The sequence below is a fragment of the Passer montanus genome, unplaced genomic scaffold (genome assembly GCF_014805655.1).
Source record: "Passer montanus isolate IOZ18808 unplaced genomic scaffold, ASM1480565v1 scaffold5, whole genome shotgun sequence".
In the NCBI taxonomy this organism is placed as follows: domain Eukaryota; kingdom Metazoa; phylum Chordata; class Aves; order Passeriformes; family Passeridae; genus Passer; species Passer montanus.
Genome location: NW_024369929.1, coordinates 4,515,227 through 4,532,327, shown reverse-complemented (window position 1 = coordinate 4,532,327; position 17,101 = coordinate 4,515,227). Strand labels below are relative to the sequence as shown.

Below are 17,101 nucleotides of genomic sequence, written 5' to 3'. Positions count from 1 at the left end.
TAAATGGAGTAGCAATCTGACAGCTACAGATCTGATGTGCTTCCACATCAGTACAGGTGGAGGGGTAGCTGTGCTCCCTGGAAATTCTCCTCTCCTGGATCAACAAATCCAAAATAGATCAGCTTTTGTATGGTTGTGGTGTAACTGTGACCATATTGCAGCTAAGGAATCACAGGTATATTTAGGCTCCTACATGGTAAAACACAGGACTAAAAGTACCTATTGAATATTGAGGAGCCTAAGAACTTTGGTAAGTGCTTTATTTTAACTGGGACATGTTTTAATGTCACACAGAAAGTTAGAGGTAAAGTGAGATGGGAGGGAGTCTAGAGCTGGACTTTTTTCTCCAGTACTCTGGTCTCTCTGTTTTCTATTTCTAAGGTTATGTGAGTGAGATTTCCTGCAGCAAGGGGTTAATGGATGAGAAGCTGAACCTCTTAGAGAACTGAAGGCAGTCTGCTAGAGAAAGTTATGTCAGCACTGGAGTAATCAGAAAGCAAATGAAACAGAAACCAGGGCCTCCAAAGGAAAAAAAAAAAAAAAAAAACCACCAAAAAAACAAAGGAAAAACCTCAGGATAATGAAGGAATTGTGAACCACTTCATGTACCTTTGTGATTAACTCTTTATCTGGTGATACCACAGTTGAGTGTGACTGAGGGTTTTTGGTTTTTTTTTAAAAAACAAAAAGAAAAAGCTTTTTTTCTTTACCCCTGTATTGATGGAATGGAGTGTTGACATTATCATGAAATTCCTTGCATATCCCCTTAATTGGAGCTGATTTTATTGCTATGTTTGACTGACAGCCAGAAGTGAACCTGAAAAAAAAGAATCCTCTTTGCCTTCCACCCCCACCACATACATCGAGCACGTCATCTGGAAATTCCAGCCTCTCACACTGTGCTGAAAATGTATGCTGGAAACCAGAGTTCTGTGTTTATAGCCCGTGCCAGCCAATGCCATTCACACCCTCACTGCCTTGAACTCCCTCTCTCAAAGAACAACAACCAGGTATTTCCCCTCAAAAATTCACAAAGAGCAGGACAGACCAAGAAAACCAGAGCAATGTGTCCAGCCCTCATCTCTCTGCTTTCTGTTCTACTTTAATGTCAAAATACTTTTGTACACCTAATTAAAGACTTGGAAAGGATTCCATGCAAACAAGTAATTGACAAGTATGCAAGTATAGTATATGGAAAATATTCAAGTCCAAAGGGCTTTGAGACAGTGGTGTTAATTTGGAAGAGTGTAGTCTGAGGTATTTTTAATACAGAGAAGTTGTCAAGTTTCCCAGTAAAAACTTAATAGAAGGCTTCACTGTGTCTTTCCTGTTAGAGATCAGTGTAGACATCAGGATGGTGGGGCTCATGCTGCTCAGCATTTTTGTTCACTGTGCTCCCGTTGTGCCCAGTGCACTTACAAGTTGAGCAAAGTCTCCGGGAAGGCACCAGCACCGTGGTTATTTAGTGACAAAGGCGGCCTTTTGTGACCGGCCCTCTCTTTATGGAGGAAGACAGGCTGAAAGGATAAGTGATAGTGTTGCAATGTGCCCGGCCTTTCAGGACACGCTTCCCGCGGTGTCCCAGCTCCATCCCCGGGCTCCCAACAGGCAGCACAGCCCGGAGAGGGAACGCTGGAGGAGAGGACTCCCCCACAGATAATGGAGCTGTGTGATTATCCAGCAGGAATGTTGGCAGAGAAAGCCCTGACTCCTCAGCCTGGTTTTGAATAGGCTTCAAGATTGATATCAGGAGTATCCCCGGATAGCTTGTGAAGTACCATAACCTTGTAAGCTGCATGGAGGGTGAGGCAGATGTAATTTGGTCCATCTCAAAGAAAACAATTTGTTATGCAGACCAACAAAAACAAAGATTAAAAAAGTAGTTTGGGGCACTCCTGTGCAACAAAGCTATTTGAAGGATAGTCCTGGAAGGGTCTGTTTCTGGACTGTCGATAATGTGACACTGGGCAGTGAGAATGTATCATGATCTAAGACATTTTATGTTTATTTATGCCTTCTCTATATGGTAGTTTAATGTCTCCTTCAAGAGGAGGCTTAAGCAGTCACATTTTAAATACTTTGTGCAGAAATTTAAAAACGTTTGTTGCCTTTCATGTTCACTTAATTTTCTGTTCTCAGACAGCAAACTGTATTTCTAAAGGGTACAGTGGGTTTGCCTGTTACTGTTGGAGCACTCAAAGTCTCATGAGTCAAAAGCAAACCTCTAAGGTTTGTGCTATTCCTCATCAGCTCTGTCACTCAGAATATCTGGGTTCTCCTTTGAACTTTCCTTTGCTCACAGATAAACAGTGAATCATCAGGAACACCTGAATACAGGGAGCTGCAGTCCAGCTGAACAGCAGGTCATTTTCTTAACACAGCCACAGACAAGACAGTGAAGGGAAGAACTGCACAGAGAGAGGTATGGATTGAAATATTCCATGAACAGTGCAAAATATGACAGTGGAGACACACATCATCAGTTAGTTAGGCATTTTAAATAATATGCTCTATACCTTTCTTGGGATATTGAGAGAATATCTGTAGGACAGTAAGTGGTTTAAGTTACAAGAGATTAATTAAGTTTTGTGGAGGTGATGTGGCCAGACAGAAATTCTCAATGTTTTCTGGAAGTACAGTTTTCTCTCTCCAGCTCTTGAGACACTGGATGTCGTTGTTTTGGCAAAACCCTCAAACCATGCTGCTGCTCACTCAGTTTGCCTTATTTTTTATTAATTCCAGATTATATGCAAAATCTTTCTGACAAGTATTTTAGAACCTCCTGGCATGTTCAGGGTGTGTCTCCTGCAATGACAAGCGAATTTGGAATACTGGCACAAAGAAGAGCAGCTGTATTTGACTGTGCAATGCCCTGTGTGGGGAGCAGCCCTGAAAAGAGCATACTGAATAGTGCAGCACAAGTGAAAAGGCAATCCTAAACACAAATTCCTGGAGAGAATCCTAAACTATAAATGGCTCATTTGTTCCACAGGTTAAATCCTGGCCCCATGGAAGTCTGTGGCTAAACTGCTAATATTGATAGGACTGATACACCATCCTATCTGTACTGGGTTTAGGAAGGTGATTTCTTTTCACAAGCATCTTTCGTAGGCAAAGAGGCACAACAGTTGCCCAGGAACAGCTTCCTAAATGCTACCAAAAACACAAAGGAAGGAGAAGGGAAACAACTTCTCATTCAGGAAACACAAGCTGTCCAAGATAGGATCCAAAATATTCCATAGGAGCAGGAATGAATGCTAATGTAGCCTCCCTAAATCCTTACACAGGGCATGTGTGTAGCACCATAAGCTCACAGACTTCTCAGAACAGGTCAGATCACCTTTAGGATTCTTATTGCTGTAGTAGAAAATGCCAGGTTGCAATTCCTCATGAAGCCTAAAAGCAGCAAGAGATTGTGTGATCCAGAAGAACTCACACAACCCACTGCCTGTGCAGTAGGAAGACATTCTGTCTACATCATGCACTGGGACATTCATCTCACTTTGGAAATGAAAGGAGAATCCTGCTGAGTAAATTAGAATCAGTGGTAATACAGCTGTTAGCTACAAACATTTGTTTGGCATGAATCAATCTCAACTCTCCTGTAGTTTGCTTTGATGGTCTCTCTAGTATCTTGTTGACTAATGATGAGATCATGGTTTGTTAATCTAAGTGCATAAAGAAAACATTCTGCCAAGCAAAATGCAGACTCTTTTGCTGGGGTTTATTGCAGTTGTTTATAGACCTTTTGTTTACACAGGCATCCAAACCAATTTGTTGGATATTTATTTGGGTTACTCTACAGAGCTGCCTGAACACAGACCTGAATCCTATCTTAAATCTGTCTGCGTTTTAATGGGTCGTAGTTTGAACAAAGTGGAAACCAGCCACTTAGGATACATTTCTTGTTGGCCAGAACTTCAAATGTTTTCTGTGCTATCTATAATTCTCATCTTGAGAGCATTTAACAACTGGAGGGAGTTGTAGCCAGTCTGATTTGGAGGTTACACATTTGGTTTTAAACAGAAGTTATTAGAACTCATTAAACTTTTGCAACAATCAAAATACAATTTTTATCCCAGGCAGGGCTTTAAATCTGCATTCTAAAATATTTATAACTTCTTACTCTCCATAATCATCTCTAATTTTAAACCCAGAACACACTGCCCTCAACTTCTCCCTGTGTACCAGGAACTTCTGGGTACACCATCCCCACACCAATTCCAGTTCAGGTGGAGCACACAGGTAGTGACTTGGGCAGACAGCTCACAGCAGGAAAATGGCTGTATTTGCAAAGCTTTAGCTGAGCTCACAGATCTGAATGGAAATAAAGGCAAATTAAGAGTAAACCAGTTTCTGATGGCTGCTCTTCTCTGATATTTGAAGGCCTTTCACAACTTTGGCATAGCAAGCGTTCTTTCAGAGAATAAGAAAGTAATATGAAGAAACTCTTTGCATTTCTGGTATGTGTAAAAATTGTCCCCTCATCAGCATTTGTCTTGGAAGTACATAAAACCCACTGTTATTTCACTGGGTGAGAGACTTGTAGAACATCTCTTGTACTTCTGAGCACTGCAGCCTAACAGCAGGCACATGGGAATGCCAGACATCCTTGGACCTGTTCTTAAACTCAGAAATTGTAAATTGCTAGTTCTAATTAAATCATTGCTAATATGTTTCTTTTTTACAGGAACTCAGGCAAGAATATGTGGAACAGTGAGGAAGCTGAGGCAGAGGGGGCAATGCAAAAGGAAAAGGCATGAGACAGAGCTGAGCTTTACCTCTCCCATGCTCCCAGTAAGTGGGAGCTCCACCCTGCAGCTCGGGAGCAGAAGGAGCAAGGAGGAATTCAGTAAGATGTAATGAGATATCTACATTGGTTTTGGGCTTTCAAGGAAAGGTAGAAAAAGGATAGTTAACATGGTCATATTGGCTGGAAGAAAGTTTGGTTATGGCAGTTTAAATTTCATCTGATTGTGGAAGATGAGGAAAAAATGTGTCACTGAAGCCTGAGAGGAGATTGCTGTAATTAGGGAGGATTGTGGATTAGCCCTGGTTCACTAAAACCAACACAGTAAAAATAAACATTTTGGTTTAAATGCCTGTACCAAACAGGCTGCTGAAGAGTGAACTGAAGCAAGCAGAGAAGCCAAGAAAGCTACTGGCATCTGAGGAGGCACAGTATTTTAGGTGGGCTTTCATACTCATGATTTTATTTCTTTCAGTTTGGCAGTTGTCAGAGTGAATCCATAGCCTGCCAGGTGTTTGCAGAACCCTTCCCCTTCCAAGTGAGCTGTGGAGGGAAGAGCTTTGAGGTCCATACACTAGGGGATTGGGAGAGGAAGATGATCCATGGGAGAGTGTGTCATAAGAAGAAGATAGGCTGAGAGATGAAAGAGTTGGCAGACTGTTCTTTTGATGTGTGCAAGCTAACCCATAAAAGGAGAGGCAGCAGGAAGGATGGAGAAAAGTGAAATCAAACAGCAATGGCACCAGAGAAAGTGCTCTTTCTGCTTTTTCATGGATTATTTGGTGGGGCAGGGAGGGGAAGTAAATAGCAGTATTTAAAAAAATATTCAGAGCACCTGAGAATCTAAAACCCAGAGAAGAGAATGCACACTGGATAGCTCTAAACTAGAAATCAGAAGCAGAAGTTGAAAGTTATTTCTGTGTTGTCATTGCATGGGCATGGGATTGAGGCCTGCCAGTCATCAGGAGTGTCAAGAGGCACTGGACTAATGCACGGGTGACAAGGCCATTGGCACATGGAATACAAGTGTCCCCATGCACCTCTGGGCTCTGGAAGTGTGGAAGTCAGTGACTGTCAGAAGCTGTGAGGCTGCAGCAAGGAAAGGATCACTCTGCACATGGATCACTCCTTCTGTGAGCATCTGGTACTGGTCCTGTTGCAAGATAAGGTGTGAGGCTCTGTGGTGTGCCTGTGTCAGGCTTTATTGAGGTAAGGCTGTGAACTTGGCCTTTTGGCTTGTATTTCTATGGACTGGGTTCTACAAATACTGGAACACATTAGCATTCTTTTTTTTTCTTTTTTTTTTTTTTCTGTTTTCTGCCTTTCAAGAATTACTGCAGAAAAAATAGTAATAGTCAATTTTCTGATTTTTACAGGCAAACGGAGAGTTTTCATTAGCTATATGTATACCTCAAAGGTAAAGAACTTAAAAAAAGGAACCTCATGGTGAAAACTTGAGAAAAACCTGTGCTTCATAATCTCAATTTGAAGATTTTTGTGTTTGTACTAGTAAGTTTTATCATTAACTTGCCCATCATGAACTGCCTTAACTAGCACATGGATGGAATGGAGGAATGGAGGTTTTATACACCTGATGGCTATTGGAAATCCCCATCACTGGAGTGTACAGTTGACATGCTTCAGGCAAGTACTAGAGAGACAAAATATTTCCATTATTATTTCACTAGAAATTGAAATCTGCTTTGGAGGAGTCAGAGACTCTAGTCCGGCTGATATCAGAACGTGGTGTTTAAAATGTTACAATGTTGACTTGCTGTTACAAAAATTCAGTGTTACAGGAAATCAGAAACAATATGGAATAGTTTACACTAACTCTGCATTAAAACGATCCATCTGTTCTTGCTTTAGGTTCTTAGAGAATTGCTTTTTCATCTCTGTAATGCTTTTCACTTCCTATTAGTAAGGCTTTTAAAGGTAGGCACTGAGTTAGTATAAAACCCACAGCTTTTGAGTTTAAACGCCTATTAAAACTAAAGCTGTCTGGAACTACAATAAAAATTTATTTTGGCTACAAGAGACAACTTTGAAACCTAACCCATCTGTATTTTTCCTCTTCCAAACAGTGCAACATCCTGTATAATAGAATATTTATCTTAAACAGAGACCACATATCTTTATAAAAACAATTGTTTCAACTTAATTTATGGGGGGTAATCAACTTATATTAAAATTTTCAGTATTCCAGGATGCTAATCTTAATTGGATGCAGGAGATGTAATGACTATAATAATTCTATAGAATAATCTGAAATCTGATGTAGCCATTGATTTAGAATGTAACTTGTGTATATTAGAATCTGAAGTTGTCATTAAAAATCATGTGCAGGCATATAGTAATTGCAAAACACCTGTGTGTGCAAATTAGGCATATGACTGCAGCTACATTTTACTGGTAATTTTGGTTAGTGTGTGACTTGCAAACTCAGTTACAGAATAATTCCACCAGAATAATTTATTTGAAATAATTGAGCTGGTCTCTGCAGTCCTTGGGCCCACCAGGGAGATACCCACACATATCTAGCAGGGCAATGGTCAGTGAATTTATCGATGCAAATCAAAAAGCAAATTGCCTCACTGTAAAGAGCAGTATCCCTTCCACTGCCACGAGTGGGAGTCAAACATCCCAAAGGGAGACTGGATCCCTGGGGTTTGGCTCCCTCCATACAATAGTTTGTCAGATTCTGAATTGAAAAGGGCTGGGTTTAGCACTCTCTAAATATAACCAGCCCTGAAACTCCCACAGAGATTCCTTTCTGTCTGCCTTCAGACGATGAGATAAGGCCCCTTCTCCTGTGACTTCAGTCTGGAGTACCTCTGTCATCCCCACCCCAGCCCTGATAACAGCCAGCTTGGCACATATTTGAGAGCAAGATGTGATGAGAGTTTTGGGGGTTAGTCTTGCTGTAGATTGCAGCCTTCATCTTCAGAGTGAGCCTCCTCTAACATCTGCAGCATAGACTTCTAGCAAAGCATTTTGGCATCCAGGAGACAACTGTCTCCCTTCATCCTCTAGCCAGCTTCTTTCCATCATTTTGGGAACTGAAACCTTGGACAGTCTCCTTTTCTCCCTGCATTCCTTCCTTTTTAGGCCTCCTCCTCATCCTCAATATACTTGTATGCAGCATCAAAGTTGAAGTATATTTGCACAATTTGCTCCCTTCCTCTCCCTTTCCCCCAAGTACAGCAGGATACACAAATTATGGATGTTAAAGCAGCACTTATGTGTGCTATGATATACACGGGATGTTCTGCCTACTTGCATGTGATTCACATCCTCATAAGCCCACAGGAAATCCCAGTAATATTTTTCCAGGCATATCTCCTGTGCTGAGGTGCTGAGCACAGCAGGGGCTGGAGGAAAGGAGCTGCTTGTGCTTGGGAAGTCCTGTGGTACATAAGTTTAGCTGGGAAGCACAGACCACTGTTATTTAGATGTAGCTCTTTTACCCAGTGGCAGTAAGAAATGCAGCACAAGGACTGAAGTATTTATTCATGTTTTACAGTAATGTGTGAATCCTCTTACCTCAGTGGATCCAGTGAAAGCAATTTTGTCAATGCCGACATGAGAGGCTATGGCTGCACCAACAATTGGACCAAATCCTGGCAAAATATTGACAACTCCTGGTGGAAAGCCAGCCTGTCAAAATAGGAATGAATGAAGGTAAGCATGACTTGTGAGAACTGTTAGAGCACGTTAAAGCAGGCGTGTGCTGGTGGTTCCCTCCCCAGAAGGAGAGACAGACATCACTCCCCTCAATTATTCTTACCTCCTTGATGAGGGCACCCATATAGAGAGCACTGAGTGGTGTTTGTTCTGCTGGTTTAATAACTACTGTATTGCCACAGCACAGAGCTGGAGCAATCTTCCATGCAAACATCAGCAGGGGGAAGTTCCACTGTAGGAAAAAAAAAGTTGATAGATGGAAAAATATTGCCCTGGTGTTTTGTTTTCAAGATGTCAAGCTGATACCTCACTTATTTCTCAGGCTGATCCTCAACATAAATCTTTCCCAGCACAAAGCAAGGATTTTTTTAAAATAACTGCCATTAAGAAAGCAACAGCAGTGACTTCTTAGTGCTTTCTTTCCTGTTCAAGGAAATACAACCCCCACCTGCAATCTCCATAACAAAAGTTCTATTATCTATTAATTTTTTAAGTCACAACTTTATTTATTTCATTTAGTGTTTTGCTATTGGCACTTTTAATTCCCCCATGAAAATAGGTCTTGCTTCTGATACATTTGGAACTGTTTGTTCATGTTGAAGTAGTTTTGGATGTAAATTTCATATCCCTGAATACATCTTAAGATATAAAATTTATACTCAAAATTATATAATCCTTAATTGATGGAATTACAGTAAAAAGTCCATAGATGTCAATGTTCAATCAAAGTATTTAATTTTCTTGAAGACTTTTTACTGAGAAATCTATATGGAAGATGTTAAAAGGACAGTAAAAAACAAGTTGAGAAATGCTTTGCTGCTATAAAATTTTGTATTGTCATTCATTATAACTTCACTGAACTGCAGCAGATGATCTAGTGAATTATATTAGTTTGATCCATAAACATGCCTTGGATAAAAATAAAAGTAACAAAGGCCTGATCCTAGCAAGTTAAGTGGATAGTCCTGCTGATTTCAGTGAAAATGTCAGAGTAATAAAATAACTGTGTTTCCACAATCACTCTTACAAATGCATACAACAGTCTCTTTTAGACAGAGAATAGAAAATATCAGTCAGAGTCAGCCACTGGCCAGAACGTGTTGCTGCCTGATGCATATCAGCTGCCACTCTCAGACATCTCTCTAGCCCCTGGCTAGCTTGAAAAAATACACAACTGTCTTTCCTTCACAGAACACCCAATTTTTTACTCCCTCTGTTGTTTATAAACTCCGGAGACAAAGTGATGTTTTAATTCCATCTCCAGTACATAAACCTGGGAGGGGAGCTGTCGGGCAGCAGTGTGCTAACAGCCTGCACTTCTAATGGCATTGCAAGGAGAGCTCACAGCAGTTTTATAGGGCACTATATAGCCCTGTTTATGCTACAGCACTGCCAAAGAGCATGTTTTGATGGAAGCTGGGATGTGAAAGAGGATGAGGAGTTCAGTGTTAGACTTGCTGTTTAATTTTATTTTTGAATAATGTATTTGCTCAGGCAGTGGCCAAGCACATGCAGCAGCCTGGGCTGTGCTCTGGGACTGGTAGCGTGGAGGAAATACAGAACAGATCTGCAGTGGTGTTAGAATGGATGGATATGACAGCCATCTTCAGGCTCTGGAGAACAAAACTAGGGAAGAATGAACATGTATGGTAGATGGCTGGGTACCCTGAACAAAGCTTTACACATCTGAACTAAATAAATCCTGCTTTTGGCATGATCCTTAGCCTGTGGCCAAGTTTCTTCAGCAGGTTAAGCTCAGTGAAACAAGCATAAGAGATGTCCAGCAATGCTGGGGTAAGATGTTGGGGTTGTCATTTAGTAAATGCTTATCTATGTGCCTGGCTGAGGAACAGGAACAGAGCTGTGGAATCTTTCATTCATAAGGACCAAGTTGGGAGAGTGTGTAGGTGTTTGCAGGATGGCTGTAGCCACAGACTCCCTGAGTCATTGCATGTTTCTCTGGGTTTCTGCTGAGTGCCAAACACAAAAGCCACCCCTTTACAAAGACATGGAATAGCAACAAATATAAATCAGGAAAAAGGGCTTAACATTGTTAGAGTAAGCTTTTCTGGCTGCTCCTCTTGTAATGGAATTGCTCCGTGTTTCTGTTTAGTGGCTTTGTGGTGATGTGAACAAAATAAAAAATCAACATCAACAAAAAATTTCAGAGAATGGTCTGATTAGTCCCTCAGTGTTTTGTCAAGCAAAAAAGCTTCCATGCAATATTTTAATAGCTGTATGTGAGCCTCCCATTGAAATTTCTGCCAGAGCTGGTTAACTGGCTCTTCTGAAAAAAAAAGTTACCCTCTCAGTGCAATTCCCATGCAGTGTTCAGCAAGGTTTTATTACGAGGGTGTCTGCTGGGGTGTAGGGGGAGTATTGGATTTGATGAAATGATGTGTTTCTGTCTCCCAACAAATAAAACAAACATTTCATGTCTTCAATTAGCTACACAATATTAATTGTAATGATATGTCTCCTGGAGTTTCCTTTTCTCCTCCAGCCTTGTAAAAGAAATAGCAGGAAAGAATGGAATTAAAATACATCACATTCTCCCAGGAACTGAGGAGCCTGTTAAATCACAGTAAAAACTAAATAAATAAAGAGACTACCACAGCAAAGCATCAATTTTCCATAAGTTGTGTGAACATCCATAACCACTGACAGCATATTAACACTGTGTTTTGCTTTGCTTGTTTTAATCATGTGAATTCTATGACTTGAGAACTTAACTCCTAATAACAGAGCCTAAACCCTATTAGCATGTTCAAATAAGCATTTGTGGGGAGGCTGTTAAAGATATGTCAACAATATGAGCTCAGCTTTTTTCGTAATGGAAAACACACATAGCTGAAGACCATGTTTTATGTGTCTTTAAAGAGAGCTGGTTCAAATGAAAATAAATAGAAAGCACTAGTAGAGATACTCACAGGGATGATCTGTCCACACACTCCGATGGGTTCATGTCTTGTAAACGTAAAATAATCTCCATCTGAAACAGATGAGCATGCTTACTCTCAAGTGCAGTTTGACTTGGCAGAACAAAAAAAAAATTAAAATAGAGGGAGGGAAAAAACTCTAAGGATCAGCCTTTGATGGCAGTAAAAGAAATAAAGAAGTCATGGAAGTGGTTTTTTGTGAGCCAGCATGGGAAACCTAGGTTCAGGAGCAACCTAATTGTTCTTTCTGTAGAACAAAGGAAGCAGGCTTCCCATCAGAAAGTAACCTGCTTTGTTCTTTGGCAAAGGGCTGTACTGCACACAAAATTGCAGTAGCATGGAAGCACTTACTGGCCTCAGCTGATTTAAGGGTGAGAGAAGTGAAGAGTCACAAAGGTTATTTGCTGAAAGGCATGAGTGGAACACAGCAATATAAAGGTGTATCTACAACCCAGGTGTGGGTAATAGAGTAACATTCAGCTGACTCATCTGCCATTGAGGACACAGGCAGTGTGATGGGATGATCTACCACAATCTCTAGATGTGGCATGAAGAGGGAAAGTTTGTGACTTGTGTCACTGAGCATCATTTACTTCCTGTGGTCTGGGAGCACATGCAGGCTTGTTCCCAGTTAACAGAGCCAGAAAGGGACCTGCTGTGTGGGCACCAGTTAAAGGATCAGTTGAGGTACTGTCTAACCAGTAGCTTTGTTAGTGTGCTCGGCCTGCATCTGTGCAAGGTAGATTTACTGCACCTTTGGACCTCAATTGAGTCTCCTAGCTGTACAAACTAGCCCAGATTCAAACTATCTCTGAATTTAGGTCAGATGTGTTTCAGTGAGGCCACAGCTGAGGGAAAGGCTTTGCTAAAGGCATGAGCTGAATGTGCCCCTTGGCCTGTAGTGCTTGGTCATCTAGAAAAACGCAAATCTCTTAACTTGGGAAAATAATTTCAGCTAAGTATGTGAGAATGATGAGGTTACCTAGGCTTAATGGCAGGAGATGATTTACCAGGATAAGAAATGGTTAGACAGCGGAAAGGAGTAAGAGGAGGAGGAGGAGAGATTACAGGGCTTTTGCTGCCATTGTTCTGTCTGACACAGGGTATGTGCTTTCCCTCCCAGTCTGGGCTGGGAAGTGGCTGCCCCAGCCTCTCCCCCGTTCAGTCCAGAGCTGCAGCCACCCTTGTGCAATACTGGGGAAGGGCCTGACTTCACAATGGACAGTGTGTTTTGGGAACCTGCTGCAATATCCTCTAAGATATTTCTGGTAACAGTGAACAGTTAATCCTTAAAGTTTCTTGGGTTTAAGGAAAGACTTCAACTTGAATTTGATTAGAAATAACTTATTGTCAGGTCTGCTTATTTCTATCCATCTACTTTACAGGATTTGCTCAGTAGAAACCTGAGCTAGAGTAGCTAATATGTCAGCTGGGGGCCAGATACAGAATAATTATGAGAAAGGTAACAACAGTCTGCAACCAAGACAGGGACAGAACAGAGAAAATAAAGGAGGGAGGGAAAGAGAGAGGAGAGATTCAGGAAAAGGCAGAAGAAAATAGTTTATCAGTTAGTTTGCTCTGCATTGACAAAACATCATAGTAAAGTTTTGATCTCCAGATGTTTGACAACTGCCCAGTGGAGGTGAGAATATTTGTGTCACAGACTAAGATGATCAGTTTGGTTTTCCAGGTTATCTTTCACAGATGCTAGCAGAGGTTCACAGACCACAGGAAGATTCATCAGATCCCACAGAAGCAAAGTAGAAGTCAAAATACAGAGAAGTACATACAAGAAAACTGTCTAAGTGCTCAAGGGAACACAGAGGAGTCAGCTAAAAATACCAGTTTGTACTCAGTAGTACTGTGAGAGGTGGGTTCTCAGCCAGAAGGATGGTGGCAACATAACAGTAACACAGTTACATTAGCACTGTCTGACTTTAGATTGTCACTGCATAATCACTGCCACATGTCTGCGTGCTTCATCACACAGAGTTATAGATAACCTGGACCTCTTGCCAAGGCAGACAAATGGTGGTTAATTCTGCCCAGCGTAGGCAGAACGTTCTTTCCGCAGAGCGGTGCCTCCCATGCAGAGCTGCTCTCCCTGCTGTCTCCCACTAGACTCTAGACAGCTGCCCTTTTTGACACCTACTTCCAAAGTTCATCATCCACAGATTTTCTGTCAAGATGGGATTTTTGAAGTTGCTTTCTAACAATATCTTTGGGAACATATGTGACTTGAAGATATTTAGATGCCTTGGTTGTCTCTGGACAGGCCAAAGGTGGATCTAAGAGCCACCTTGTCCATAATGTAGAACAAGCTGTTACCATGAGAAAACAGCTCAAGAATTAAATGACCTTAATTCCATTATTCTAAACAGTGAACACAGAAAGGTCCCTTGTGCTTAGAAATTATACAGGAGACTTTTTAAATGTTTGAGAGTTTTAAGTCATGCTAATGACCCTTATTCTAAGATGCTGTGGCTGATGATTGTTACTCTTATCCTTTCCTAGCTGGCTGCCAGAAGAACTTTGCCTGAGAGGGACCTGACTCTGATCCCACATCCAATCTAAAATTTTGTGTTAAAAGGGTATTTTTAATATACGCAGCTGAAGTAAACTGACATTCTTCAGTCCTCACTGATATTAATAGAGCAAGATCAATTTGCAGCTGCTTAGCACCTGGCCCAAAGGCTTTCATTTTTTAATCAGAAAGCAAGTCCCATTTATCCAGGGATCTCACTTAGGGACAGCAATATCTTCCACAGATGTGTTTGCTTAGATTTCCATCAGGAGTCTCCAGCATGGATATTTTATTTGCATAACAACCATAATACAGTCCCATGTCTCATATAGCAGGACACAGCAAACAAGCGGGTGAGGAGAGCTGAATTGGTTCTTTAAGCTATATCATAGCATATATTGCTTTAAAGATACATTTCTGCTTGCATTCAGTTTATTAGTTTAACAGTTTCTGGTCTAGCCTCATTCTGTTTCAATTTAAATCATCAAGGCTTTACACTTGGGAGCAAGCAAAGGGCAGTCTGAAGGTTTTGTAGCTCTGGGGCCAAAAGGAATGTGACTGTAAAACACACTTCTTCTTCTACTTGTCTATCAATTGCCTATTTTTATTTTAAAGGAAAAGATAACTTCAACAAAAACAGCAACAACAAAAGATTGGGAGGTTTCAGATTTATTAGCACACTGAATAGAAAGACAGGATTTAATAGTGGGGTTTTTTGGTTTTGTTATCTTGCTTATCTTTGGTGAGCTGATGGTAAGTGAATGTAAAGAACACTGCTGTTTAACATTGGCTTTGCCCTAAAATAGCTTCATGAGAATGACAAATTTATGGTGCAAAAGCAGAGGAATAAAGAGAAGTGTTAAATGAAGAATAATTGGTCCCCTAAAAATCTGTGAATGGACTTACGATTCTACACTACTGAAAACTGTGTTAGCACAAAGTTTGCACTGAGGGAGGCGTGCTGAAAATGTGCCTTCCTTTCACTCAGCATAGTCCACCTTACTGAAAAAAAAATCAGGTTTTATCCTATAAGGTACTTGAAACCAAGAATAAGCAGAGAATATTTATTCTTCTTAATCTGGCAGTGCCTTTTGGTGGCTGACCTAATTTCTGTGTACCTGTGGGGCTAAAAAGTGAGAAGGAGGCATTCACTGACCAGGGAGAAAGAGATTAGGGAACAGGAAATTTGCTGAATACGTGAATTTATGGTGTGGTCTGCACTTTTGTATGATTAAATGTGAAGTGCAAGCAGCAAAACTGGGATTTACGAATCTCAGCCTAAATAACTGTGGAAAACTTTGACTCCTTCCAGAAATGTCTCCACCTGAAATATTATTATTGTCATTTCTTTGGTGAAAATAAGATAGTGAAGATAAACACCAGTCAGTGCACGCTGCAATTTTAATAAGATGAAACACGAAGATGAGTAAAACTGCAAGAATAGTTACATGATGTTTCCCTCCTGAAAATTTTGGAGGCATATTTTCAATTTATCTGCTTGCCTCACTTGGGTAGTTTGGTGCTTTGCTATAGAGAGGCGAGTGAGTGCATTGCAGATACTGTGTCCCACAGGGAAACAGCTGGGCAGCAGCAACAGGCATCTACCCTGAGTGTGCCCTCCTGGGTAAGTGGAATAAACATGCAGGACTGTGCCCTTACTGGGTAAAGTGGAATAAACATGCATGTGCAATGAACATGTGCACCATGAATCCACATAATGAATACTCGTTTTCCTTAATGTTTTTCCAGAGATATACTTTATGCAGGTGAAAGATGAGTACACTTAATGACTGCACCTACATAAAATAATTTTCTTCTGTTTTGCCATGTTGTGTAATTATAACACTTGGTACATATAGTCCAGACTGCAAATGAATTTGTTTTCATCAGACAATGCACCCTGTGTTTGTTCAACAGCTGGGAGGGAGGGGCAGGAGGAAGAAATTTGTTAAATAAAAATAATGGTAAGGATTTTTCTGCATCTTTTTAGCAAAAGAATAAGAACATAATTTCCTAGCATGCATGAAAGTTTATCTCATATATACAATATAAAACTTATTCCACTGAATAATTTGAAAAAGCATCTATAACAAAATATATCTCATATGTATGTAGTTCTCTATAGTAACAGTAAGAATGCTCTCAAAGTATAAATTAAGTTTGATCCAGTGTTAGTCCAAGCTAAAATTATTTGCATCAGCAGTAAGAAGTCTTATACAAACAACATCTATACATAATGATACTGTTTCTTAAACAGGTACCCAACACTATTTTCATGAGTTCCAAGGTATTTTTCAGGCTTATACCCCATACATTTTTATACATGTATCAATATTTAAATGTAGGTATTGAGCTATCCCCTTCTCAGGTGGATGCATGCAAAAGAAACCAACCCTCCTCACATGTGCATGTGGGCAGACCAAGAGCAGGGCACCCAGTCCTGCCTTGCTGACCTTCCAATATCTGCTTCAGCAGCACACCACACACTGCAGGAGCAACCCGGGCTCCTGCTCTGCCTTCCACAAAGCTGTGAGCTACTAAGCTTTAGTCTGGCCATGAGAAGGTTTAGGTGCATAGCTGTGCTTTAGTTCCCCTTACCTACAGGAATGGTCATTCCATGGATTTTGTCTGCCCAGCCAGCATAATACCTCAGGGTTTTTATGACTCCCTGGAGATCGACATAGAAAGCTTGCAAGAACGGTTTGCCGCTGTTCAGTGATTCCATAGTCTGCAGGACAAGAAAAAGTTAAGAGATCTAAGTATTGTAACATTTTTGCACTATTGTACCTAAGTATTCACCATCTTAACAGCTCTTGAACCATAACAAAGATTTTAATGAAGACCAATCAGTTGCACCTTGGTGTAATTTTAACCCAGAAGGTTCAGAACAATTCTCTGATCCCCTTTGTTACTTTTGGCAAATGTGAACAAAAAGTATTTTCCTTGAAAAACCCAAACTGGTTTCTTCTGGAGTATTCTGGAATAGCTATGATTTTAAGAATATATGTGTATGTTTATGTGTGTTTGTCTGTCCGTCTGTCTTGTGGATTTATGTGTATCCACATGCATGTACATGTGCCTTTGTGTACTTTGAACCTAATAGCCACTGTGTTTGGTCCAGATCTATAAATGCTGAATTGCTTTAATCAGGAGCCAAGATAAAAATGCCTGTCAAACTGGGTTCTGTTATGTTAATGATAACAG

General features: G+C 40.6%; 1 protein-coding gene across 12 annotated transcripts in view; it reads right to left on the bottom strand.

Moving 5' to 3' along the window:
• Nucleotides 1-17,101, bottom strand: part of ALDH1A2 (aldehyde dehydrogenase 1 family member A2) — a 101,359-nt gene that overhangs the window by 11,882 nt on the left and 72,376 nt on the right. For all 12 annotated transcript variants that reach the window (XM_039723142.1, XM_039723141.1, XM_039723140.1 and 9 more), the window contains 4 exons: nucleotides 16,496-16,625; nucleotides 11,365-11,426; nucleotides 8,538-8,666; nucleotides 8,294-8,407 (listed from right to left, as the gene is read on the bottom strand). In XM_039723142.1, coding sequence (XP_039579076.1) covers nucleotides 8,294-8,407; nucleotides 8,538-8,666; nucleotides 11,365-11,426; nucleotides 16,496-16,625 — 435 coding nt within the window. The remainder of the gene's footprint in view (nucleotides 1-8,293; nucleotides 8,408-8,537; nucleotides 8,667-11,364; nucleotides 11,427-16,495; nucleotides 16,626-17,101) is intronic.